The sequence below is a fragment of the Balaenoptera ricei genome, chromosome X (genome assembly GCF_028023285.1).
Source record: "Balaenoptera ricei isolate mBalRic1 chromosome X, mBalRic1.hap2, whole genome shotgun sequence".
NCBI lineage: Eukaryota > Metazoa > Chordata > Mammalia > Artiodactyla > Balaenopteridae > Balaenoptera > Balaenoptera ricei.
Genome location: NC_082660.1, coordinates 93,237,115 through 93,264,860, shown reverse-complemented (window position 1 = coordinate 93,264,860; position 27,746 = coordinate 93,237,115). Strand labels below are relative to the sequence as shown.

Below are 27,746 nucleotides of genomic sequence, written 5' to 3'. Positions count from 1 at the left end.
ATAGTGCCAATAGACTTGCTTGACGCATGGTTGCTTCAAACCTTCAGTTTGTAAAAAAGTAGTGTCTTCGAATCACAGCAAATTGAGGTATGCCCCTGTATAGATGTAAATGTGTGAATGTATTGATATATATGTGTGAGTACATATGTCTGTGTGTGTATGTATACACATACAAATATGTCTAATTCCACTCTAATTCTAATTCACTCTAATTCTTTCTCCCAGAGAGCCTGGGAGCCCAGCACCCCAATAGCAATAAGCACACCTAGTATCCGTATCTTGTCTTCTAAATACCATTATTCAATAAAAAGAACAAGAATTCCTTGGAGAAATGTGTGATTACATGGATGGGGCAGGTAAAGAACACAATGGGCCTGGAACATTTTGCTGTGCCAGAAAGCAAAGTGCTCAAAAAATGATGGGGGGAGGCATACCAAAAGGACACAGAGGTCAGTCTGAAGAGGCTCCTCACAAACCTGATAGGATAGAAAGAAAATACTACAGCAACACTTCTGTGATATTCCTGCCAAAGATGCATAACCTGAATCCACTCAAGAAGAAATATCAGGCAAACCCAAATTGAGAGGCAATGTAAAAAATAACTAAACTATAACGTCATGAAAGTCATGACTTGAGGGCATATTTTATACTGAAGAATAATAGACATGACAACTAAATGCAACCAGTGATTCTGAACTGGATCCTTTTGCCATTGTTAGAATAACTGCTAAAAATCCACTGAGGTCTGAGTTTAGATGGTAGTAATGTATCAATGTTAATTTCTGATTTTGATAATTGTATTGTGGTTATGCTGGAAAATGTCTGTGTTTGTGGGAAATGTGCACTAAAGATGCTTGGGGTTATGTTCATTTTCTACTGCTGTGTAATATATTACCATGAACTTTGCAGATTAAAACAATGCCTTTTATTAGCTCACAGTTCTGTAGGTCAGTAGTCTGGGAGGGCTTGACTAGTTCTCTGCTTAGAGTCTCACGAGTCTGAAATCAAGGTGTTGGCTGTCCTGGGCTCTTATCTGGAGGATCAGGGGAAGAAGCCCCTTCAAAGCTCATTCAGGTTGTTTGCAGAATTCAACTTTTTGCAGTGATAGGACTGATGTCCCCATCTCCTTGCTTGCTTTTGACAGGGGGTTGCTGTCAGCTCCTAGAGGTTTCTCTCTGTCCTTGCACTTGACCCCTGCCATCTTCAGAGCAGCAATGGTGATGCATCCAAGCCTTATCATGCTTCCAGTTTCTCTGACTTCCCTTCTGCCAACAGCCGTATAAAAGTTTCTCCTTTTAAAGGGCTTGTGTGATTAAATTAGCCCCACCTGAATAATCTCCCTTTTGCCATATATGTAACATAATGGTAGGAGGTGAAAGTCATAGGGGCCCTCTTCAAATTCTGCATACCATAAGATTAACGGGGCATCAGGCTGGCATTACTCTCAAATAATTCAGGGAAAAAAATTCTCTGTACTGTTTTTGCAATTTTTCTCTAAGTTTGTGATTTTTCTTCAAGTTAAAAAATTAAAAGTAAACATAAAGATTTAAACAGTGCTGTTCTGGTTCCAAGTAAGATAGAATAGGCACATTTTAACTTTCTGTAGTACTGAACACAGTTGTGAAAAACCAGACAGAATGTGTGGTGCAGCTATTTGAGTTCTCTGTAAAGGAAACATTAAATGGCAGATGTATTGGGAAAGAACACCAGAATCCAAAGTACCATCAAACTGATAGATTTAAACAAGACCCAAAATCTCGTAACATGATATTCAATGTCCAATATACAAACCAAAATTACTCAGCATATAAGAAACCATGAAAATCTCAAAAAGCATGGGGAAAGGCAGTCAACAGATACCAATGATGGGATGACAGATGCTGTCTGTAAATATTTGCTAGCCTTTAAAGCAACTATTATAAAAATGCTCAAAAGAGCCATCACTCTTGAAAAACTAATTAAAAATGAAATTATCAGCAAAGAAATAAATATAAAAAAGAACTTAATGTAAGTTTTAGAACTGCAAAATACAATAACTAAATTTTAAAACTGACATGATGGATTCAATGGAAGTATGGAGATGACAGAGGAAGGAGACAGTTAATTTGAACACAAATCAATAGATATTGTCTAATTTGAACAGCACCCTAGATAAAATAAACTCAGTAGCCCTACAACTATTAAAGAAATCAAGTTCATAGTTTAAAACCATCCAAAGAGAAAACTCTAGGTCCAGATGGTTACACTGGCAAATTCTACCAAACATTTAAAGAAGAAACAGCACCAATTGTACACACTCTTCCAGAAAATAGAATATGTGGTAGGCAGAATTATGATCCTCCAAATATCCACACCCTAATCCCTGTAACCTATGAACATGTTATGTTACATGGCAAAATGGACTTTGCTGATTTGATTAAGGGTTTGGACCTTGAGATGAAGAGATTGTCCTGGATTATCCATGTGAGCCCAATCTAATCCTTAAATGCAGAGGACATTTCCTATTTAGGTCAGAGAGATGAGATAGAAGGAGGAGGAGAAATTCAAAATGTGACAAGCACTTTACCAGTCATTGCTGGCTTTGAAGATGGAGAAAGAAAGAGGGTCATGAGCCGAAATATGTGGGTGGCTTCTGGAAGCTGGGAATGACCTTTAGCTGACAGTCAGTAAGAAAACAGGGATCTCAGTCCTACAACCACAAGGAACTAAATTCTGCCAACAGTCTTCGTGAGCAAAGAAACAGATGTTCCCCTAGAGCCTCGGGAAAGGAATACAGCTCTGCTGACATCTTGATTTTTGGCAGGTGAGACTTATGACCTAGATATTCATAAGGCAATATATTTGTATTGTTTAAGGCTCTAAGTTTGCGGTAATTTCTTATGACAGCAATTGAAAACTAATACAGAAAAGGAAGAAATACATTCCAACTCGTTTTGCAATGTCAACATTACTCTGATACCAAACCAGAGAAATATAGTACAAATAAAGAAAACTAAAACCAATATCCCTCATATTACCAGATTAAATTTCTCAATATATAGAAAGAACAATCTACTGCAACCAAGTGGGGTTTATCCCGAGAATGAAAGGTTAATTCAATATTTGAAAATCAAGCAATGCAATCCACCACATTAAGAACCCAAAGAAGAAAAATCACATGAGCATAGCCATAGATGCAAAGAAGTCTTTTGACAAAATGCGATCTCTATTAATAATTAAAACTCTTAGCAAACTATGAATAGAAGTCAACGTCCACAACCTGATAAAAGGCTTCTACGAAAAACCTTCAGCTAACATATTAAATGGTGAAGGACCGAATATTTTCTCTCAAGACTGGGAACAAGGCAAGAATATCCACTCTCAGCACTCTTATTCAACATCATAATGGAGGTCTTATCTGGTGCAACAAGGCAAGAAAAAGAAACAAAAGACATACAATTTGTAAAGTAAAGAAAAATTTTCCATATTTGTGGATGACATTATTGTCTATGAACAAAGTCCCAAGAAACATATATTGGAAAAGAAGAAATGAAACCAAAATAATTGGACATGCATAACTAAAAAAAATGGACTTCAAAACATACCTCACAACTTATAGAAAAATTAACTCAAAGTGCAATATACTTAAATGTTAATTTTCATTCAAATATATCTAAATGTATTAAATATACATGTACAACACAATGTAAATCATAAAATGTAAATGTAAAACATAAGAATCTGGAAGAAAATATAGGAGAGTATCTGTGTGATCTTGGTTTTGGCAATGAGTTTTCAGGTATGACACCAAAAGAAAATATTTACAAGTATGACACCCATAAAAGAAGAAAAATGATAAATTGGACATTATCAAAATGAAAACTTTTGCTCTCTGAAAGACACTGTTAAGAGAGTGAAAAGGCAAATCATGCTGGGAGAAAATATTTGCAGATTGCACATCTTATAAAATACTTATATCTTGAATATTTAAAGAACTCTTAAAACTCAGCAAAAGAAAACAAAAAATTCAATTAAAACATTGTCAAACTATCTGAACAGTGACTTAACTGAAGAAGATCTCTGAATGGCAAATAAACATACATGAAAATATGTTCCATATTGTTAGTCATTAGGGAAATCCATATTAAAACCACAGTGAGATACTAGTGTACACCTATTAGAATGGATAAAATTTTATAACTCTCCACAATTGCAAATGCAGGTGAGGATGTGGAACAAGAGGAACTCTCATGCATTGCTTTTGGGAATGCAAAATGATACAGCTACTTTGGAAAACAAATTGGCAGTTTAATATAAAGTTAAACATACACTTACCATATGACCCAGGAATCTCACTTTTATGTATTTGCCCAAGTGAATTTTAAACTCATATTCACACAAAAACCTGTACACAAATGTTCATAGTAGCATTATTCATAGTCTCCAAATTCTGGGAACAATCCAGATGTCCTTCAACAGATGAAAATATAAATAAATACTGGCACATCTATAAAATGGAATACTACTCAGCAATAAAAAGAAATAAACTCTTGTTTTATACAACAACATGGATCAATTTTAAGTGCATTATACTAGTTGAATAAAGCCAGATACTAAAGGCTACATATTGTATGATTACATTTATATGATATTCTGGAAAAGCCAAAATTATGGAATCAAAATCAGATCAGTGAAGGAATTCCCCGGTGGTCCAGTGGTTAGGATTCGGCGCTTTCACTGCTATAGTCCGGGTTCAATCACTGGTTGGGGAACTAAGGTCCTGCAAGCTGTGCAGCCAAAAAAAATCAGATCAGTGGCTCACAGGGGTTGGGGATGATGGACGTGAATGATAACAAAGAGGCTTCACAAGGGAATTTTTAGGGTGATAGAACTCTTCTATATGTTATTATGGTGATTAACATACATGCTCAAACCCATAAAACCGTACACCACAGAGTGACTTTTACCTATGCCAGTGGTTCTCAACTGGGAGTGATTTTGCCTGTCAGGGGATATTTAGGAATGTCTGCAGATATTTTTTTGTTCTCACACTGTGGAAGTTGGTGTTACTGGCATCTAGTAGTTAGAGACCAGGAATACTGATAAACATCCAACAATGCACAGGACAACCATCCAAACAAAGAATGATCCAGTCCAAAATGTCAATAGTGCCAAAGTTGAGAAACCCTTATACATGGAAATTTTAGAAGTCAACTAGAATATCAGGGGAATCCAAGAAGGAGTACAGACTGTAAAAAAATGCATCTAACTGAATTACAAATGTGTCTTAGTCCATTTGGGCTTCTATAATAAAACACCACAGATTGGGTAGCTTATAAACAACAGAAATTTATTTCTCACAGTTCTGGAGGCTGGAAGTCCAAGATCAAGGTGCCAGCATGGTCAAGTTCTGATGAAGGCCATTTTCTGGGTTGTAGATTGCCAATTTCTCACGGTGTCCTCACATGGTGGAAGGGACTAGGGAGCTCTCTGGGGTCTCTTTTATAAGGGCACTAATTTCATCCATGAAAATTCTGCCTTCATGACTGAGCACCTCCTAATACAATCACATTGGGCATTAGAATTTCAACATATGAGCTTTGGGGGGGACACAAACATTCAGACCATAGCAAAATGTATGAGATCACTTCACTGAAGTGGGTGGGAAATAATGGAACTGACCTAAGCAACTTCAGAAAACGATGTTTTGACTGGGTACTGCAAAGCAAGACAAAATGACCTGAACCCTAGTTGGTATATCCGTTTTTCTCAGAGTATGGTATAGCAATTCATTACATGTATAGCCATACATTGCATGTGTATGAAGGTTAAACAAAGAAGTTAATATGTTGTAGATAGTGGGAGCCAAGTTTCTCACATCAGAGAAAGAAGTTGCAAAGAAGAAAGGATTTAGTGTCAGAGATATCAATATGAACTCGTGTGTGTGTGTGTGTGTGTGTGTGTGTGTGTGTGTGTGTGTGCACATACATAGAATAGTATAGATACATATGTTTACTAGTTCTGTCCACTGAGAGGGCCGAGACACAATGCTGCCCCACTAACAATGAACACACATAAGGTGTAGATCTTGGTTTCTAAATACCATTTTCTAATAAAAGGAACCATGACTCCTTGGAGAAAAATTAGTTGATCCTAGGGTCAGGACAGGGAAAGTACAAGATGAACCTAGAACATCTGGTAGTACTAGAAAGTAAAGAAGTGCTTTATAAAGAATATGCAAATGTGTTAGTTCTCTTTTGCTGTATAACAAATAACCATGAAAGTAGTGGCTTAAAACAGAAGTCCAGGTGGGCTCAGCTGGATTCCTTGCTTAAGGTCTCAAAATGCTGAAATCAAGGTGTCAACAAGCTTGGGCTCTTATCTGAAGGCTCTGAGAAAGAACCTGCTGCCAGGCTCATTTAGGTTGTTGGCTGAATTCAGTTCATGCACTTGTAGGACTGAGGTCCCTGTTTCCTTGCTGGCTGTTGGCTGAGGGTTTTTTTCAGGTTCTAGAGACTCCCTACATTCCTTGGCTCTTGGCCACCTCCATTTACAAAGCCAGCAATGACAAACTGAATCCATCTCTGGCTTTGAATGTCCCTGACTTCCTCTTCTTCTTTCTTTTCTGCCTTACTCTTCTGCCACCAGCTGGAGAAGGTTCTATGCTTTATCAGTTCCTGTGATTTTATTCAACAGATCAGGATAATCCAGGATAATCTCTCAATCTTAAAGTCAACTGATTGAGTATTAAATTACATCTGATAAAAATCCCCTTACAGCAGTACTGAGATTAGTGTTTTATTGAATAACCAAAGGACAGGAATCTTGAGCGGAATATCTTTAAAGTTCTGCCTAACACATTGGACATGTCAAAGGGACATGAACCAACACCAAAGAGCTTCTGAAGGACAAAACTGGATCAATTTGAGAAAAAAAGATGTTATTTGATTATATCCCAATGAATAACAACATCCAAACTGATATAAATTAAGGATTAAATAAATAAATAAACTAATAAGGTAGAACTTACTTACAGAATAATTCCCAGTAATAAATGTAGATGATATGAAGGACATAGAAAATCACCATTAGAACACCAAAGTAGTAATTTGCTGCAGGTAAGATTCACTGATAAATGTTAAGCTTAATGGGTAAAACTTTAAGGAAAAACAGGATATTTGCATAGCTTCAAAGTACCTTACCTCCAAATTTTAATTAATAATTATGGCTGTTTATTTTTAAACATATACCCACAAATTCTTTGATACTTCTTCCTCCAAGAGGTGAAGCTTAATTCCCCTTCTACTGAATATGAGCTGGACTAGGTGACTCACTTTTCAGAAATAGAGCATGGAAATGGAGAAATAGAAATTTACAGAGGAAAAACTTGGCAGGACTTGCTTTTGTGCTTTTCATTACAAGAAACACTATTTGCAGGTAATATGAATTCATAAGTAGAAAGCTGCAGAAAATCTACAATCAGCTACTAGAACTAATAAACGAATGTAGCAATGTCATAGTATACAAGGTTAACATAGAAAAATCAATTGTATTCTTATACAGTAGCAGCAAACAATTGGGAAGCTAAATTTTTAAAATCCCATTTAAAGTAGCAACAAAAACATAAAATACCTAGGAATAAATCTAGCAAAATATGTCCAAGACCCCCACAATGACAACTGCAAAACATTGCTGAGAGAATTTAATAAGATCTGAGTAAATGGAAGTGTATACCATGTTCATACGTTTAAAGACTCTGTTAATATAGTTATTATCATTAAGTTAATCTACAGCTTCAAAGCAATCCCAATAAAAATTTCTGCAGGCTTAAATAAATAGATAACTGGCTGATTCTAAAATTTATATAAAAATTCAAAGGATCCAGAATATCCAAAGTAATTTTAATAAAGAACAAAGTTGCAGAACTTTCCCTAATTTCAAGACTTACAATAAGGCTACAGTAATCAAGACAGTTTGATATTGGTGAAGAGATAGACATGTAGACCAATGGAACAAAATAGAGAGTACAGAAATAGACCTACACATACATGAGCACTTGATTTTTGACAAAGGTACAAAGGCTATACAATGAAGAAAGGAAGTTCTTTTCAATAAATGGCTTTGTATTAATTGGATATCAATATGGAACAAAACAAACACCAGAATTTACTTCACACTGTACACAAAGATTATCTTGAAATAGTTCATTGACCAAAATGAAAAGCCTAAAACTATAAAACTGTTAGAAGAAAATATAGGAGAAAATCCTCATAACCTTGAATTAGGCAGCACATTTCTTAAATAGAACACAATTATAAAAGAAAAAGTGGATTAACTAGACTTCATAAAAATTTAAAACTTGTTCTTTGAAAGAAACCATTAAGTAAATGAAAAGGCAAGCCAAGACTGAGAGAAGAATTCACAACATATGTATAAAAGAAATTGATTGTAGAATTTATAAAGAACTCTTGCAACTCAGTAATGAGGTCAAATAATCAGATTAAAAAATGAGCAAAATATTTGAACAAATTATTTCACAAAGGAAGATATATGAATGACTAATGACTACATGAAAATATGCTGTGCATCATTAGTCACCAGAGAAATGAAAATGCAAACCACAAGATACTACTACACACTCTTTAGAATGGTTAAAATTTTAAAATATTGACAAAAAAATCATGACCATACTAAGTATTGGTGAGAATGAGGAGAAATTAGAACTCCAATACTCTACTGATAGAAATGTAAAATGGTGAAACCTCCTTGGAAAAACAGTTTGGCAGTTTCTTAAAAATGAAACTTACAATTTCCATACAACATAGCCATTCCATTCCTAGGTATTTACCCAAGAAAATTAAAACATACGTCTACACGAAAATTTGTATGTGCATGTTCATATCAGCTTTATTTGTAATAGCCAAAAATTGGAATGTACCTAAATGTCCATTAACAGATGAATGGATAAGCATTCACCATACCATGTAATACCACTCACCAATAGAAAGGAATATGCTATTATTTCATGTAAAATAGTTATGTTTAATGAATGAAGCCAGACAAAAATAAAAGAGCATGTGCTCTATGATTCATTTTATATTTAAAAATACTATAAAATGAAAACTATAGTGACAAAAAACAGCTCAGAGGTTGAGTGGGGTTGGGGGTGTAAGGAGGGAGGGATTACACATGGGATGAAAGAGATTTTGGGAGATGATGGAAGTGTTTGCTATTTTGATTATGATCATGGTTTCATAGGCCTAAATATATGTAAAACAGATCAAATTGAATACTTTAGGTACTTCTAAAACTTTAATTGTACATTTAAAAAAAATTGAAGTATAGATGATTCACAATGTTGTGTAATTGTACATTAATAAAGCTAAATTAATTACTCACTTGTAGGTACTAACTGAAAAGGCTGAGAGTGATAACCTGTCTTGTTGTTTATTCTCATGATATTTGATTTACTTGTTTTTGCTTTTTTCATTGTAAGTTCATTTTTTTCCTTGCTCGTCTTTTTAAATACTCCCTCAGTGATATTTCCATTTTCTGTAATTTGAAGAAAATAGCATATGCTGCTGAAAGGTTGACCCTCCTCAGAGATCTCCTCTTTTTCTCCTTATTTACTAGACTTCTATCCCAATCCTTCCGTGAAAATCTGTAAAAACATACATATTTTCCTCAAGATACTAAAAATTTACCAACATGAAAGTATAAACAACTGATAGGGATGAATGTGTTAGTCCCTTTTGTTGTTCCTGGTTGACTCACTTTTCTTTTGTTTTCATAAGAGATTCATTTTATTTCCTTGCAGGCTTCTTTAGGACACTCCCACTGACATCTCTCCATCATCACCTTAGAAAGTCAGATTGTACTGTTCACCAAGATCAGGAAAAACAGACTTTCCTATGGGATATATAAATTAATGGAAGCATTCATGAGGTACTCAGTTCTCCTTCAATCACCTTCTGACTTGGCTCCCTGACTTTTACTTTTTTCCGGAAAGTTCTGGCCTCACTCCACCCTTACAGAAACATCCAGGAAAGGGCACTTCCTTCAGTTGACTTTAAGCAATCATGTTTTGATCATGGTACCTGAACGTTACTGCTTCTAGAAAATTCTGTACTCATCCCCTACCATAAGAGGAACTCCCAGGAGAGGGATGTTAATTTGATTCTCTTTCCACAATCACATTGTGACCTTATTCCTTGAACTTTATCACTTCCAGAAAGTTCTGACCTCATCATCCCGCTCCTTCAGAAACACCAATGGGAGGGGATTTCAGTTCTTCAAAAAACCATACTCTGAACCAAAATATTGACCCTTACTTCTTCCAGAAAGTCTGTTCTCATCCCCCACCATCCCCAAAAACCCTGGTGAGGCTTCCTTGCTTTCCTTTGACCAGTCAAGTTCTGATCTCATTCCCATATTTTTTAAAAATTGAGGCTGCCTTGGGAAATCTAGGATTGGGGTAGAAGGCACAGTATTGATTTTCTGAGGGACCAAAAAGCCATTTATGAACATCACTCCATCAGCTAGCCTTTATGAAGTGCCTATGAGTTCACCACCGTGCATTTTCAGATCAGACTCTCCCTTCCTCTAGACAGAAAATGAAAGATCATTCCAGCCCCAAAATATTAAGGGTCAGAGTCCTCCTTAAATATGTTTCTCAATTGAACATGCAGGGACTCTGATGACTAAAGTGTGAACATCAAATAAACAGTGATTTTGTATAAGTTGTGCAAGTTTGTCCATACACACCACTGGCAATCAGCACACACTGCAAAAATTTCCAAGTCATGTCTTATGAAGGTACTGCGGTGAGGAGACAATCACCCTGAACTGGAAACTGTGGTCCCAGCTCTACTACTCACTGGCTGTGTGACCTTGGAAAAATCACTTTCCTACCTAGTTTCCTCATCTGTGAAATGAAGTTTGGACTGATAAAATGACTTCATTTTTTTACCCTGTGACCTACAGTTAGAAATACATCTTATAAGGTGACAATATTTCTTACATGTAAAACTAAAACAAGTTTCTCAAAATAATTCTTAACACTACTCATGGGTGATGAACTCTGATGTTTTTTGGTCTATTCTTTTAAAAAAATTGCTTGTGACCCACAAAACTGATTTCAAGAGTTGTAATAGATGGCAATTCTCACTTTGAAGAACACTGGATTGAAGAATCTTTAAGATTTCTTTCTGCTCTATTCTAAAAATTAAAATGTCTACACTTTTTCAAAGTGTCTACACTGGAAACACTGAAAAGCAAAATATAGAACAACAGCCTCAGTCTTGCTGAGTTTGATCTTCCTCAGCTTGTTATCAGTTACAAAAGTCAAATATTCTCCACCTCCAGATGACAAAGTCCTATAGAAAATGTCCCAGATCAGACCCCCCCCCACCAAGATGTACAGCAGAGGGTAACCTTGGTACTTAGCATCTCTGAACTCCAGTACCCTCATCTGCCACTGTCCCTACCACTCTTATAATCAGTCTATTTTAGGGTCTTGTACTTTTTTAATGTTTTTGCCCATTGAATTCAGGAAGTATTCATCCTATGTTATTCCACTTACTTTGTTTACACTTAATGACACGAAACACACATACGTTCATGGAATATACATACACACAATGATACACACATATGTACACAGATATCCAACATACATACACACAATACTGGCCTCAGACTTCAGTGTACACTAGAATTACCCGGAGAGCTTACTAATAAATGGAGATTTTGGAATCCAACTCTGTGGGTCTGGAAGATAGGAGCCAGAGGTCCTACATTCTCAAAAAGCTCCCCCACCAAGGTATTTTTATGCAGATGGTGGACTCACACTCCTTGAAAACCAGTACAACATACATTCTTAAAATATCAGATACTTAATTATGAATACGATCCTTCCTGGTTGGTTGAGGACAAGAAAAAATAGTCAAAGACAACTGAGATTTTGAGTCCAGGGAGCTAGGAGAGGAAAGGTAACATTAACAAAAAATAAACACTGGTGTGTCACAGGAAGATTGCTTTTTAAACTGCTTTATTAATTTCATATTATGAAAAGAATAATTTTTCCTTAACTGGATGAAATTGCCCTGCTGACAGACAGTTTTACAGAGACAAAGCAATATTCAATTAGAAACTGGTAAGTGGAAACACCAAAAGGTTTACAGAAAAAGTAAATCACAAAAACTACAAGCATGTAGAGCAGAGGCCACATTACTGACCTCAGGGAAAAATCTTAGGATTCAAGGTATAAGGCAAAACTCATAATGATTGTCAGGTTCCGGAGTTTGGTAGCGCACATGATGCCTCATTTGCTGCTTCTTAGTCTTCCTCCTGATTTCCATCATCTGCCCTGCGTGCTTTTCTACATCATCCCCCACTTCACTGTGATCAATATGCCTGCTGGGTATGGCCCATCGAAAATTAGGGACAAGTCGTCTAACACGTCCCAGCCTGACATTTCCTCCAGGCTTCTGGCCTCTACCCCCTCCCAAATCGCGTGATTCCTCTCCATGCTGCAAAGGGGCCTGGTCCCCCCCTTCGTTTTCCTGTTGGGTATTTTCCATGTTGAGATTTTTTACTGCTTGTTCCTCTTTGGACGCCATTGCTCCTACGAGACAAAAGAGAGAAGGGACTATTTTCTGGGTGGACTGATCAGCACCGAGGACAGAGGCCCTACTAAGCACCTCTCAAGACTTCCAGCCCCGGATGTAAAGGCTCTTCAAATTTTCGTTTTCCCACCTGAGAGGCTCCCTACGCCCTCTAGGGGGCCCCCAGTCCGAGCTCTCCCCCCTCCCTCGCCCAAAACCCACCATTTTCCCTGCCTATCCATGCCCACGTCTCTGCAGGCACCAAAATGGAGGACGGGGTAGGGGGGAGCATTTGGGGGGGTCTTAGGGCTATCCACACGTTCCCCCCACCTGCCCACTGTCCCCCGCACCGACCTGGGCCTATCCTCGCGGTCTCCTGCTCCTCCCGATTCTTGCTGCAAGTGCGCCGCCGCGACACTTCCACTCGCAGACCTGCAGAGAGTAAGGGTGGGGGAAGGGGGGCTGCTGCATCCGGACGCTCGGCCCCTTCTCGGCCCCGCATCTCCCACCCCCCGGCCACCCCCACCCAGCGTCCCCCGCTCCCAACCTCAGCCGCCCCCGCGCCGACCACCATTTTCTACCCCGAGAAGAAGGGGGGCGGGGCGGGGCGGGGCGGGGGCGTCGGAAAAGCTCGCTGTGTTGCGAGAAGCAGGCCGTCGCCTCAGGGCCGCGCGGCCCGCCCCCAGAGAAGGCCTACCGTTTTCTGTGGCCAAACGCCAGGCCGCAGGGGGCATGGGGGCTGCGGTCTCCGCCCCGGGGCAACCGGACCCCCAGGGAGGGGTCCGCAGGCCGTGTCCGCTCGCCAACGCCACCTCTGCGGACCCCCCTCCGGGTTCCTTACCTGCTGCCCCCGCGCCTCGTACTCTTGGGGGCCGCCCCCAGCTCGCACTCCCGCAGGGACCGAGAAGACAGCGAGCAACAGCTTGGTCTACCACTAGAGCGGGCCGAGCGCCAGTCGGCGCGGGCCGTTCACGTGTGCCCTCCGTCACCGCGGGACGCCACGCCTTCGCACCGCCCCCCTTCTGCCCCGTGGGGTCGCGAAGAGCCGGCGGTGCTCACCTCCCCCTGTCCCCCGTGTCACTTGTCCAGGCACCGGCCTGGGCCCCGAAGCTCTCCTTTCTTTGTGTGTTCCTGGGCCTTTCTCTAACGGCCGTGGAAGGGCAGTATCTTCCCAGGGGGCCACTGGCCATTCCCACTGCTCTTCTGGGGACTTGCCTTTGCCCTCCTCTGCTCCCAGGATACACCCCTCCACCTGCCAGGATTCAGGCGTAACATTTTAGGGTGTGCAAAACCCCTCTGTACTGAAGATAAATAGCACTTTAATGCAATATTCTAAAAAAACAAAATTAATGCAAGAATATCTATGATGAGCAAGGTGCCTCAAACACCCCACCCCCAAACTGTTGTCCTCCTTGTTACCAATGCCCACCGTTTTCTCGTTTTCTCTATACACAAATGCATGGTGGGGGCAACAGGAAATGAATCAAGGAGATGGAATTGTTTCTAATTATTCTTAACACTTTATTGTTTTGTTCCTATTTTTGATTAAAAATTCCTTCTATTTATAGTTTACATTATCTTTTGTTATGGAAGAATTTCAAACATGCAAAAATAGAATAGTATAATGAAAGGCAATGTACTCATCACCCAGTGTACATAACAACTGGAAGTGTACTGGAACAACTCATGGTCGATCTTATTTCATCTATATCCTTACCCACTTCCCACCCTTAGAGATTATTTTTGAAGCAAATCCCAGATATAATATCACTTTGTGCATAAGTATTTCAAAGTGCACATCTACAAGGACTCTTTTTTACTGACAATCATAATACCATTATCACACCTAACAATTAATCATCCATTAGTACCATTTTATGTCCAATCCGTGTTCAAGTTCCCAATTCTGTTATAGTTATTTTTAACAGTTTGCCTGGACCAGGGTCCAAATAAAACCTGATGCCTACTGCTGCTTTCAGGATACTCTCTTTGTCTTTGGTTTTGAGAATTTGACTGTAATGTGTCTTGGTGAGTGTATCCTGCTTTAAATTTGTTGAGCTTCTTGGATGTGTGTATTTGTGACTGTCCTTAAATTTTAAAAGTTTTACCTATCATTTCTTCAAATAATCTTTCTTCTTTCTCTCTTTCTCCTTTTTCTTTTTGCTCCTCAGACTGGGTAATTTCAATAGACTTATCTTAAAGTTCCCTGATTCTTTCTGCTGACTGTCTACATCTGATGTTGAACCTTGCTACTGAATTTTTCATTTCAGCTACTGTACTTTTCAGCTCCAGAATTTCTATTGGTTTTTTTTTTATATAATTTCTTCCTGTTTATTGATATCCCCTATTTGGCGAAACATCATTCACCTGGTTTATTTTAGCTCTTTTTCCTTTACCATTTTGCTCATATTAAAGGCAGTTGATTTAAAGTCTTTTTTTAATATATATAAATTTATTTATTTTATTTTTGGCTGCGTTGGGTCTTCGTTGCTGCGCACGGTCTTTCTCTAGTTGGGGCAAGCAGGGGCTACTCTTGATTGAGGTGTGCAGGCTTCTCATTGCGGTGGCTTCTCTTGTGGCGGAGCACGGGTTCTAGGCACGTGGGCCTCAGTAGTTGTGGCATGCAGGGTCAGTAGTTGTGGCTCGTGGGCTCTAGAGTGCAGGCTCAGTAGTTGTGGTGCACAGGCTTAGTTGCTCCGCGGCATGTGGGATCTTCCCGGACCAGGGCTCAAACCCGTGTCCCCTGCACTGGCAGGCGGATTCTTAACCACTGCACCACCAGGGAAGCCCTGATTTACAGTTTTGAGAGACAGTTTCTATTAATTTTTTTCCTGTGAATAAGCTGTACTTTATTTGCTTGCCTCATAATTTTTTGTTATTGAAACTGGACATTTTGAATATTACTATGTGGTGCCTCTGGGAATCATATTCTTCCCTCTCCCCAAGATTTGTTGTTGCTGGCTGTTGTGGTTTGTGGTTGATTGTTTGTTTAGTGATTTTTTAAAACTATTTTTGTAAAGTCTGTATTCTTTATCATGTGTGTCCATTAAAGTCTGTTGCCTAAGCTTAGTGGTCAGCTGACGTTTTGACAGTTACTTTAAATACCTGGAGTCAATAAAAGTTAAAGAAGAAGAAAAAAGAAGAAACACTCTCCCAGTCTTTGCAGATTGGTCCTTGCTGGGGAACTCATTCAGTCTTAGCCAGGCCATTTACAACTCTGCATTAGTTTTCACTTCCTACTTGCCTGAGTCTGAAGGACAGCCAGAGGTGAAAGCTTTGGGTCTCCTCAGGCTTGTAAAGCACATGCCCACCTTTCCCTTTCATGCCATGTTCTCTCCTTTGGCAGCCATCTCATCTATACTTATATCTTCAATTGCTGTCCATCCACATATGATTCCTGCATTTCCCTCTCTAGCTCAGTCTCTGATCTAAATATCTTGCTGCATTCTTAACATTCCCACTTGGGTATACAAAGGTACTGAGAAATCAGGATGGCCCATCATGTTCCCTCCAGAAAGGATCCATTACGTGTTGCTCATCCCAGTTAATATCACTACCTGTCACACAGATAATCAGGTGAAACATCTGAGAATCACACTAACACTTCCCTCTATACCCCCAACCCAACTCTCAAATCTTTCATGAGTTCACCTGTTTGTTCATTCATGCATATATTCACTCATCTAGTAGAAAGAGGAATATTGCTGGCTCAAGGGAAAATGGGGATAATCACACAATCAGAGTCCTGGAGTAGGTGATCCATTGCAAGGAGAAGGGCTACCATAGGAAGATTTGTCACTGCAGGGAAAGTAGGGAGCATAGGTGCTGAGGCAGATAAATTGGTATGTTTGGTGCTGGGGGACATATAGACAATCTCTTCTGTGATAGCATTTATTTTTCCAAAGAAGCAAGAAGCCAAAAGAGCAGTTGAGAATGTTGAGGTGTGAGAGAGTGTTGAAGGTTTGTGCACAGAATAGATGTTGTGCCCCAGTGGTCTCAGATATTGAAAAAGTATACTGACTATGGAAATGTGGTAAAATTGCCTGCTAGGCCTGAGTTTTTTTCCCATATCTTACAATAGCTTTCTTTCTGCTTTGTCTCTCACAACTCTCCCCACTTTTCCCACCAGGCTCCCACACTGGTTTTTGTCTTTTTCGGGAACAAGTCATACTCACTCCCACTTCAGAGTGTGCTGTTCCTTAGGCTAATATCAAAGGTTCTTCACACACTCAGCTCTTTCTTATCATCCAAGTCTCAGCTGAAAAGTCACGTCCATAGCATGGCTTTCTCTAGTGACAAAGTATGGCACAGCTCCAGGGATCATCATGTACGGTGTAGTCAAAGTAAGTGATGGTCTTTGAAGTTGTCAAACTGGGTGGCCCTGGAAATCCTTGACTGCCTTCTCCATAAATGTTATTTTTGATCCCATTTCTCTTTTTTATTTTCTTCATGGCATTCTTCACCCATTGAAATTACATTAGTTATTTTTTATTTTATGTGTATCCAAAAGAGAATGTAAACCCCATAAGGGGAAGGGCCTTTCCTGTCTTAAGGACTCAGTAAACAAGTGCTGCATGTCTCAATTGTTATCTACCAGATACACCAAAACAGAAACATAATTAAAGTTGAATGGCAAAACCAATTGACATTGGAATCAGAGATCACAGTATGCAAAATATTTAAAGAAATCTTGGACATTTGCTATCCAGCAGTTCTCAAACTATAGTGAACATCAGAATCTACCAGAGAAATTGTTCAAAATACAGATTCCTGAGCCTCAAACTCCAGGGAAAGGTCTAGGGTAAGGTCTTAAAAGTTGCAATTTTAACAAGAGCCCAGCTGATTCTTATAAAAGTGGCCTGTGCTTCATGCTTAGACCAACAAATACCTTTTAAAATGCTGTTTTCCTCATTCTCAGACATAAATCGTAGCAATATTTTCTTAGGTCAGTCTCCCAAGGCAAAAGAAATAAAAGCAAAAATAAACAAATGGGACCTAATCAAACATAAACTTTTGCACAGCAAAGGAAACCATAAACAAAACCAAAAGACAACCTACAGACTGGGAGAAAATATTTGCAAATGATGCAACCAACAAAGGATTAATTTCCAAAATATGCTAACAGCTCATACAACTCCATATCAAAACAAACAGCCGAATCAAAAAATGGGTAGAAGACCTAAATAGACATTTCTCTAAAGAAGACATACAGATGGCCAACAGGCACATGAAAAGATGCTCAATATTGCTAATCATTAGAGAAATGCAAATCAAAACTACAACGAGGTATCACCTCACACTGGTTAGAATGGCCATAATCAAAAAGTCTACAAATAATAAATGCTGGAGAGGGTGTGGAGAAAAGGGAACCCTCCTACACTGTTGTTAGGAATGTAAATTGGTGCAGCCACTATGGAGAACAGTATGGAGGTTTCTTAAAAAACTAAAAATAGAGTTATCATATGATCCAGCAATCCCACTCCTGGATATATATCCAGAAAAGACAAAAACTCTAATTCAAAAAGATACATGCACCCGAATGTTCATAGCAGCACTATTTACAACAGTCAAGACATGGAAGCAACCTAAATGTCCATCAACAGATGAATGGATAAAGAAGATGTGATATATATATATACACATATATGTATATATATGTGTATATATATATATATAATGGAATATTACTCAGCCATAAAATGAATGAAATAACGCCATTTGCAGCAACATGGATGGACCTAGAGATTATCATACTAAGTGAAGTAAGTCAGACAGAGAAAGACATATATTGTATGATATCACTTACATGTGGCATCTAAAAAATAGTACAAATGAACTTATTTACAAAACAGAAACAGACTCACAGACATAGAAGACATACTTATGGTTACCAAAGGGGAAAGTGGGGGAAGAGATAAATTGGGAGTATAGGATTAACAGATGCAAACTACCATATATAAAATAGGTAAACAACAAGGGTGTACTATATAGCACAGGGAACTATATTCAATATCTTGTAATAAACTATAATGGAAAAGAATCTGAAAAAGAATATATATATATGTACATATATAATGGAATCACTTTGCTGTACACCTGAAACTAACACAATATTGTAAATCAACTATACTTCAATTTAAAAAATGGTGTTTTCCTAGGGGAAATTGCTTCTATACCATTAGTCTGTTACCTATTATGCAGAGTTCTATGATATCATCAGTTTGACTGCTGGTGTAATTACTGGGAAGCACAGTGTTCATCTAGGACCTCAGATTGCTTTTCCAGATGGGACCTCATTTAACTCTTGGTAAACTATCAGGGTCCACTGCACCCAATTTTTGTTTTTGAGCTTTTCTTTGAGCATTTCTAAGTACTTTTAAGGATTGCTATTTTATGTTTTCTATTCTTTCCTAGAAATCTTCCTAAGAATGAGGAGAATATTATCTCTTATTTTTAATAGAGATGGTGTGTGCATTCTACCTTGCACACACCACGTGGGACAACTGGGCCCTTTTGTAAAATTAACATATGGGATCTTATTGATCTTATTTTTTTCTATATCTTGAGACATTCAGCTATTCATCATCCTAAGAATTATTTTATTATTAGCTAATTCCCAGCTATACTAAAAAGACTAAAAAAAATTGAGATAATGCAAGAATGATGGACTAGCTTACATTAAGAATGACGCAATACTGAAACAAGTCATATCACATCACCATTTAGTTTTTTACTGCATTGTCCAAAGTATTACACTATCTTTCAAGAAGGTATAAAAGAAGTCAAAAGATTCCATCTTTGCATTTATTTAATCCAGCTTTCATTGAACACAGGTGAGATTTTTTTTTCCATTTTCTTCCCATATGATGGAAATTGAGAGAGGAATTCATTTTATGGTTATTAGATCAGAAGACGAAAGTACAGTGACAGCAATATCAAACTGTGAGTCTTCAAACGACAGTGTCTTAGATGAACTTCCTCAAACTCAAAAATCAACCAGTGAACAATGTACTTCTAAGGACCAAAATGATAAATGGTGTTCTCAATCAGTTTGACACTAGTCATACAATATGTTGTGACAAGAACTAGAAATGCCGTGTTTTGCTCAAAGGACATGGGGAAACTTTCTGTCATCTTTATGATATTGTATATTTAATATATGTCCAATATGTAATCAATAAGTTTCTAAGTAGACAACTGCTGAAATCAGGTAATTAGAAGGAAATAGATCATGTATAAGTGGAAAAAAATCATTGGATTCATCATTCTAATTGGTGTTCATCAATCTAAAAATGAAAATGTTTTGCAACTATGGAGCAAAGACGATGGCTGTCTTCCCTTAAATGAAAATATGAGCTGTCAAAGTTTTGAAAAGTTTTGTTTTGATGATTTAAGTACAAGATGAACCAGAAGTAGTGATAAGACAGAATTTATTGGGGATATAAGTGAGACAGAAGTGAAGAATCAGTATCTACAAGATGTATATATTCCAGATTCAGGCATGAGAGTTGATGAGTAAGTTACATTCACAGGATGATGCCTATTTTGTGTATACCTATCTTCAAAGCCAGGAAAGTGAGGAATAAAATTTGGGTTTGATATGTTTAAATTCTTGTTAAATGTTCTGATTTAGTTGTCCTCTGTTATCCCTTTTTTTTCACTCCTGTAAATTATTCATAAATTGACTTAATACACAAAACATCAAATGAGTATTTTGTATCCAGAAGGTGATGATGATTTTGTCCTGGTATTCTTTTTTTTTTTAAATATATTTATTTATTTGGCTGCTCCAGGTTTTAGTTGTGGCATGCAGGATCTAGTTCCCTGACCAGAGATCAAACCTGGGCCCCCTGCATTGGGAGCACAGAGTCTTAACTGCTGGACCACCAGGGAAGTCCCTTGTCCTGGTATTCTGAGTGGTAACATTCCTGAGTGGCTAGGAGAACTCAATATTTTTATCTTGTTTAATCAATGCGGCTGGTGGGAGTGACCTCTCCAAAGTGCCTTTATGATGGGAACCCCTGACTCTCATTTCAGTGTTCTACTTAGCCAAGTCAATATCACACTGTGTGCTTCCTTATCAGCTTCTGTGCCTCAAGATCAAAGTTCACAAACTTTTCTGATGTTAAATCTAGAAGTCAAAATAAGACAACTGGAGAGCTTATGAAATAGAGGGGTGGGGGAGATTTTCTTCTCCTATCCTAGACTCGACTGGAGATCCTTCAATTAAATGGAAATGATATAATGACATTCCTTTTTTTTAATTTATTTTATTTATTTATTTTTATTTTTATTTTTTTTGGCTGTGTTGGGTCTTTGTTTCTGCGCACGGGCTTTCTCTAGTTGCAGCGAGCTGGGGCTATTCTTCATTGCGGTGTGCAGGTTTCTCATTGCAGCGGCTTCTCTTGTTGCAGAGCATGGGCTCTAGAGCGCAGGCTCAGTAGCTGTGGCAAACGGGCTTAGTTGCTCCGTGACATGTGGGATCTTCCCGGACCAGGGATCGAACCCATATACGCTGCATTGGCAGGCGGATTCTTAACCACTGCGCCACCAGGGAAGTCCCTATAATAACATTCTTTCTCCAGGACTCCATCAGGCAGCCAATTCTAACATAACAAACTGGCACAGAAACTCATGTGGGCAGGTAATGAATTTGTATGCATATACCTTTATTCTGTTACATTTTCAAGTATTCCCTCTAGTAGTCAAGCTTTTCAGTTCATGTCCAGGACACCTCTTTTAAGAAGGGAAGAGTCAAAGTGGGAAGCAAATTGGCATCTCCTGAAGTGTCCCACTAGGTGCCCAACACTGGTGGTTTAAAAATGAGGAAGGCTGAGGGTCAGAGCAGTTAAATATCATTCCCAGGCCCCACAGTTAGTAAAAGGCTGAGGAGATCTTCTCACCAAGGGTTGTCTGACTCTAGTGACCATAGTCTCGCCACTCTCCCACTTGGACTTCTCTTTTAGATGGTAGCCTTGCAAGGATGAGGAATGATTGAGTTTATGCTTTTTTGGGTAGGGGAATCCATGCTGAGTGGTACAGGTTACCAGGGGATTTGTACTAATATTTATCTTCCTCCATTTCAAGATTTCTGATAGATACACAGGATTAGAGCTCATGTAAGAAGTCTGGAATGAAATGTGAATTGGAGCCTGCATACCTTGATCCCATTAGGTGCCTAACACATGCATGGTGGCCATGTTCTACTTTACTCTTTCTGAGTCTCATTACTCTCTCTGCAAACTGAAGTTGCTGGACTAGGTAACTGCTAAGGTCCCTTTCTGCTCTGTTTTCATAAGGGCTAAAGATGGCCACTTAGTAGTTTCTGGATGCTGCAAAGTGAGTCAGAGCTCCTCATCAACCGCCCCATCCCTCCGTGTAGGCTGCACTTCAGCCATATCAGACTGTCTCCTGGCTGTGTGCCCCAAGCACATTGGGTACATTTCCTCTTCCATGCCCTGTGCATAGCCAGGAATGTCCATATATGTATTCCACTTCCTCTCACTATCCTACGCTTCCTGTATGATTTAGCTCAAAGCCCATCTCCTTCTCTGATGATTTTGACTGGCATTGCCTGGCACACAATATTTTCTCAAGAAGGTCATGACAAAAGAATGAGGCCATTAACCAGTGCAGGTTTAATATTCTTAATGCATAAAAAACAATAAATATCAGAAAAGGTGGTTAATTGTATCAGTAATTAGGGAAATGGAGGTGAAAACAACAGAAAGCAATATTTCAGAGTCATCAGTTGAGGAAGACTTATTTTAAAATTCTCTAAATACCAAAGTTCTGGTTTGTTTTTGGTTGTATTTTTTTGTTAGGAGTATGATGTATAAATTGAGAATTTTCACCCACTGCTGGTGGCAGTTTAAAAAGGTGCAAACATTTGGGGGAACAATTTTATAATTTCAAGTAGAGCTTATTCATATCCTAAGACTCAGACATTTCATGCTTAGGCACATAACAGCTGGAAACTCATACATACGTACATACATATATTCATAAAACACTATACCACTTAAGGAATAGTGCAAGTATTTCGTAACAATTTTCAAGGCCACATAGCTTGGTAAGAGGCATTACAGGGATTCTAACCCTGATTTTTCTCACTCTACACTAGCACGCAGACAGTCAGTCACCTTCTAGGGCTCAGTGTCGGGTTTGTGTAAACTTATTCGATGTGAAAACTCTGCTAGAATCTTGCAGTTGTAAAGGACAGGGCCACTAAGTAGGCAGTTGTATGGACAAGTTTAGGGCTGAACAGAGAGAGGTGTGAAATGGGAGTTTGAATACAGGTTGCCAGTGCCTGGCACATAGAGGTTGCTCATAAATATGTAGTGAAAGGATGAATGAAATGTCAATTTTGGAATGATCAGCCTCTGGCAGTGATCATACATCTTTACAACCTTTTCCTAATTGTATATGAGATAGAGGCTTGTTTCATACTTCCAGTTTTAGAACCTGCTTTGTAAAAATTATTTTTTAAAATGTTTATACTTTTGACAACGTGAAATATGGACTTTGGGTGATAAAGGGTGTATAGATATAGGTTTATTGATTGTAACAAATGTAGCACTCTGAGGTGGGATATTGACAGTGGGGGGGGGGAATTGTGTGGGTTTGTGGGAGCAAGGGGTACATGGGAACTCTCTGTACTTTCTGCTCAATATTTCCTTGAACCTAAAACTGCTCTACAAAATAAAGCCTATTTAAACAAACAAAAATCTTTATTGCTTTGGTTTTCTTTCCTTGCTAAAAAAATATTATATGCTTGGAGAAAATTGAGAAAGTAGAGGTCTTCACCAGCTGGTAGGGAGAATTGCAACTTGAACCTCACAGTTGAGGACAACAGATTAGGTGGGGATGAGGGAGGACCAGGGGTTCCCTTAAACCCACTTGATGGACTTTTCTAGATGTGAAATGTGGCACAAGACCCTGTGCTTCCACTGCTATTACCTGTGCAGTCTCTGAGCCTCATGACAGACGGATCCTGTCTGATGAGTAAAATTTGGGATGATGCTATACATAGTTTCTAATTTGCTTCCTCCCCAGCCCCTTCACTATTAATTATGGACATATTTTCAGAAAAGTAAATCTCTCTGTACAACAAAAAACTTGCAAATAAATTTAAGACCAAATTCAAACCTCCTGTTTTAAAATGTTATTATTATTATAGTTACATAAGTAGTAAATCTTGGATGTAAGGTAAATTCGAACAACACGGAAGTGTATATAACATCTATATTTCGCCACAACCCTGGAAATATCCATTACTGTAATTTGGTGTATGTATAATTTATATATATTGTACGTTATTTGAAGAGCTTTATAGAAAGACCTTCTTGTAGGAGAACATCCTCCACACCCAGCCACCTGAAAATACTGAATTCAGTGTTTGCACACTGTCCTGGCAATGCAGAAGAGTCAGAAAAACTAAAGGCTGAGCATTTCTTATCTTCATCAACTTTTAGACCTTGAACCCTCTATTTTCTTTACAAGGCCTTTCCTTTTCAACATTAATACGAACTGGCTTATGTTTCTCCTCCCAATGAATAGCTAAACAAATATACCAAAAATCCTTCCCTACAAATCAATATTCCTAAGCCACATCCTCCCCTCTCTCCTCTCATTTTCATAAACAAAAAACTTCTCAAAGCAGGGGGAACTATATTCACTGTCTCCACTTTCTAACCTCCCTGTCATTCCTCAACCCACCCCTGTCTATTGCCTCTCCATTCAGCTGAATCTGCTCTCAACAAGGTCACCAATGGCATCATTGTTATAAAACCCAAAGGAGTTCCTTTCAGCCCTTATCTATATAAATGAGCCCATGTTTCTGATGAAAACAATACATGCTCCTTGTTTTTGGTTGTTGTTAAAAACAAATCACAAACTTACAGAAAATTTGCTGGTATAAAACAAAGAATCCCCTGCCCCACCCCCTTCCCTGGACCATATGAGAGCAAGTTGCCAACACGATGCCCCATAGCTCCCAAATACTTTAGAGTGTATGTCTTACAGACAAGACCATTCTCCTATATAACCAGAAGACAACCATCAAAATCAGGAAATTATCATTAATAAAATTTATCACAAGCTAATCCTCAGACCCTGTTCAAGTTTTGCCAGTTGTCTTAACGATGTCCTTCATAGCAAAGAATCCAGGACAGAATCTTGTACTGTGGTGTCTCTTTAGTTTTCCACAGTCTAGCAAAGTTCCTCCGTTTTGTCTTGACTTTTATGACCTCGACATTTTTGAAGACTGTGGGCCGGTTATTTCGTACCCTTTCCTCCCTCCCTTCCCCTTCCATTGCCTGCTGCCTTGAGACTTTCAGAGCTACACTTCTAGATCTGACCACCAGGGGAGTATCTATCAACATTGACTACATTTTACAAAGGAAAAGCCATGATTTTCTTTTTTTTCCTACTCTTATTACAGTGACTCACCAAACTGTTTGCTAATTCCTTTCTACTTTCCAGGTCTGTTTTGTGTATGACCTCTCTGGCATGTGACTGATTTGAACCAACACTTCTCCTAAGAAATTATATAAATGGCAAATGGGTACATGAAAAGGTGATCAACATTATTCATCAATATGGAAATGTAAATTAAAATTACAGTGAGATATCACTACACCCTTATGAGAAAGGCCAAAATTAAAAATGCTGACTATGCTAAGCACTGACGATATTGTGGAGGATCAAACCCTCATACACTGCTGATGGGAATGAAAAATGGTATAACCACTTCAGAACCAGTTTGGTAATTTCTTACAACATTAATCTTACATCTACCATATGCTCCAGCCATTGAACCCCTAAGTATTTACCCCACAGAAAGAAAGCATGTGTCCCTGTAAAGACTTAAACCCAAATGTTCATACCAGTTTTATTTAAAAGAGCTTCATGTTGGAAACAACCTCATATCCCTCACCAGGTTAATGGATAAAACAAACTGTGATATATCTGTATAATAGAATACTACTCAGCAATAAAAATAAACTATCTATACAGGCAACAAATGGATAAATCTAGAAATAGGCTGAATGAAAGAAGCTAGGGAAAAAGTACATTCTATACAATCCTATTTACATAAAATCACAATGAAATTAATTAATAGTGACAGAAGTTCAGTGGTTGCCTGGGAACAGGAAAGGTCCAGGGGAGGAAGTTGGAGGCCAGAGGCAGGTGGGTGGGAGATTACAAAGGGGCACGAGGAAGTTCATTATCTCCACTGTAGTGTTGGTTTCATGATGTAGACATATACAAAACCTTATTAAAGCATACACTTCAAATGTGTGCAATGTATTGTATGTCAATCATAGGTCAATAAAGCATTTAAAATATATTTTTCTAAGTCTTTAATGCAATTAAAATAACCAGGAGAACAATACCCATCAATATGCTCTTATCATATTAATAGGTCCACACCATGTCTCACCAAATTCGTCTACACCACATATTACCAAAATAGAAATCATCTTTTGCAATGAGGTATGTTGAAATATTTAGTGAAAGTTGATGCACATGTCCTTCTGAAGTACAGACTAAAAATATTATTTCTTGGAAAATAATCATAAAGATATTTTAGAATATCCGGTTATTTTAGGGGACATGGCTGAATATTATTATAATAGGGAAGCTCTAGAGTAATTATTATTTTTCAAAATACTAAATCCTCATAACTGACATTTTATACTAACACTTGGAAACTTTTTGGCATTTAAACATTTCGTTACACAATGGATAAAAATGTGGTGAGCAGGGAAGAATCCATGGTACAATCACAGATTGCTAGGAAAAACAACGTAGCATATTTCTTTTGTTTTTTCTTTTTTTTTTTTTTAGAAACTGTTTATTTTCCGTCAACCTATTTCCGTTTTAAGAGTTTGTGGAAGAACAGTTTAAGACCACTCAGTGGTTGTTCCTACCCACTCAGTGGCCCGAGCAGTGGGAGCTGCAGACCAGTCTTCAGTGGCAGGCTGAGCACTCCAGTCTTCAGGGGGGAACTGCTTAATAGGCACAGAGGGCACCTGCACACCTTCGGACCAGTCCACCACCTCAGGCTGAGTAGCAGTGAACTCAGGAGCTGGAGCAGTCCATTCACTCTGAAATTCCTCCTTGGCCACAGCCTTCTCAGCTGCCGCTTGCTCTTCCTTTTCAATCTCTTCAGGATCTCTGTAGAAGTAGAGATCAGGCATGACCTCCCATAGGTGTTCACGGGAGATGGTGCCACGCATGTGCAGAACTTCCCGGGCAAGCATCCACCACATCAGACCCACTGAGTGAGCTCCCTTGTTGTTGCATGGGATGGCAATGTCCACATACCGCAGAGGAGAGTCTGTGTTACACGGAGCAATGGTAGGCAGGTTAGCTTAAGAGGCCCCTGTGAGAGGCTGGTGGTCAGCCCTGGGATCAGTAACCACTAGAAGTCTTGGCTCCCGGAACGCTGCCTGGATCTGGTTAGTGAAGGTTCCAGGAGTGAAGCGGCCAGCAATAGGAGTGGCTCCAGTGGCAGCAGCAAACTTCAGCCCAGCTCGCTGGCCAGTATTCCTGGAGGATATGACACTGACATCAGCTGGGTTTTCAATGGCAACAATGGCACGAGCTTCCAACAGAAGCTTCTCCCAGGTTCCCTTCAGATTTATGATGTAGATGCCATCACTTTTCCTTTTGTAGATGTACTGTTCCATTTGGAAGTCAAGGTTGGTGCCACCTAAGTGGGTTTCTGCTGCAAGGAATTTGAGAACATCCTTCTCCTTCATTTGCAGGACATCAAGGGCTCCGGACATTGTGAAAGTTTCCCTTTAAGTTACAATGGGAATACAGAACAACGTCGTATGGACCCCTGTCTGGCTGGCACGGAAAAGGCAATTGCATATTTCAATACCCATCTGAGACATACATGGGAATCACTGACTATTATTTACACAGTTAGAAAATATATATGTAAACTTATTGCAAATGCATATTAAACATCAAGTAGCTCCCTCAAGCTATAGAATTCATTGCTTTTGCACAAATAAGGCATTTCTAAGATGGGCCTCAGGACTACTACAAAGCAAGTAGCTGCTGATGGAATGACATTCCACCTGCTAAACCTCTTTCCCATGATGAGATCAAAGTAGCTTCTCTACTTTTAGGCTAGAATCTCACAGG

The 27,746-nt window shown here is 38.8% G+C and overlaps 3 protein-coding genes across 7 annotated transcripts in view; all 3 read right to left on the bottom strand.

Annotated features, from left to right (window-relative positions):
• The window catches only part of BEX3 (brain expressed X-linked 3), a 296,936-nt gene that overhangs the window by 145,011 nt on the left and 124,179 nt on the right, over positions 1–27,746 (bottom strand). The window lies entirely within an intron of this gene.
• On the bottom strand, positions 12,012–13,666 carry BEX4 (brain expressed X-linked 4). Of its 4 annotated transcripts, none has more exons than XM_059910571.1 (3): positions 13,644–13,666; positions 12,939–13,016; positions 12,012–12,604 (listed from the first exon to the last, which is right to left on the bottom strand). In XM_059910571.1, exon 3 carries the CDS (start codon positions 12,597–12,599, stop codon positions 12,237–12,239), a length of 363 nt encoding a protein of 120 aa, XP_059766554.1. In that variant the 5' UTR covers positions 12,600–12,604; positions 12,939–13,016; positions 13,644–13,666; the 3' UTR covers positions 12,012–12,236. The 4 variants fall into 4 exon arrangements, with proteins under 4 accessions (XP_059766554.1, XP_059766552.1, XP_059766551.1 ...); XM_059910569.1 differs by lacking the exon at positions 13,644–13,666 and adding an exon at positions 13,426–13,561; XM_059910568.1 differs by lacking the exon at positions 13,644–13,666 and adding an exon at positions 13,282–13,395.
• Positions 26,444–27,429, bottom strand: LOC132357009 (small ribosomal subunit protein uS2-like). The gene is given in 1 exon segment (XM_059910323.1): positions 26,444–27,429. A coding segment is annotated over 1 exon segment (888 nt). The 5' UTR covers positions 27,380–27,429; the 3' UTR covers positions 26,444–26,491.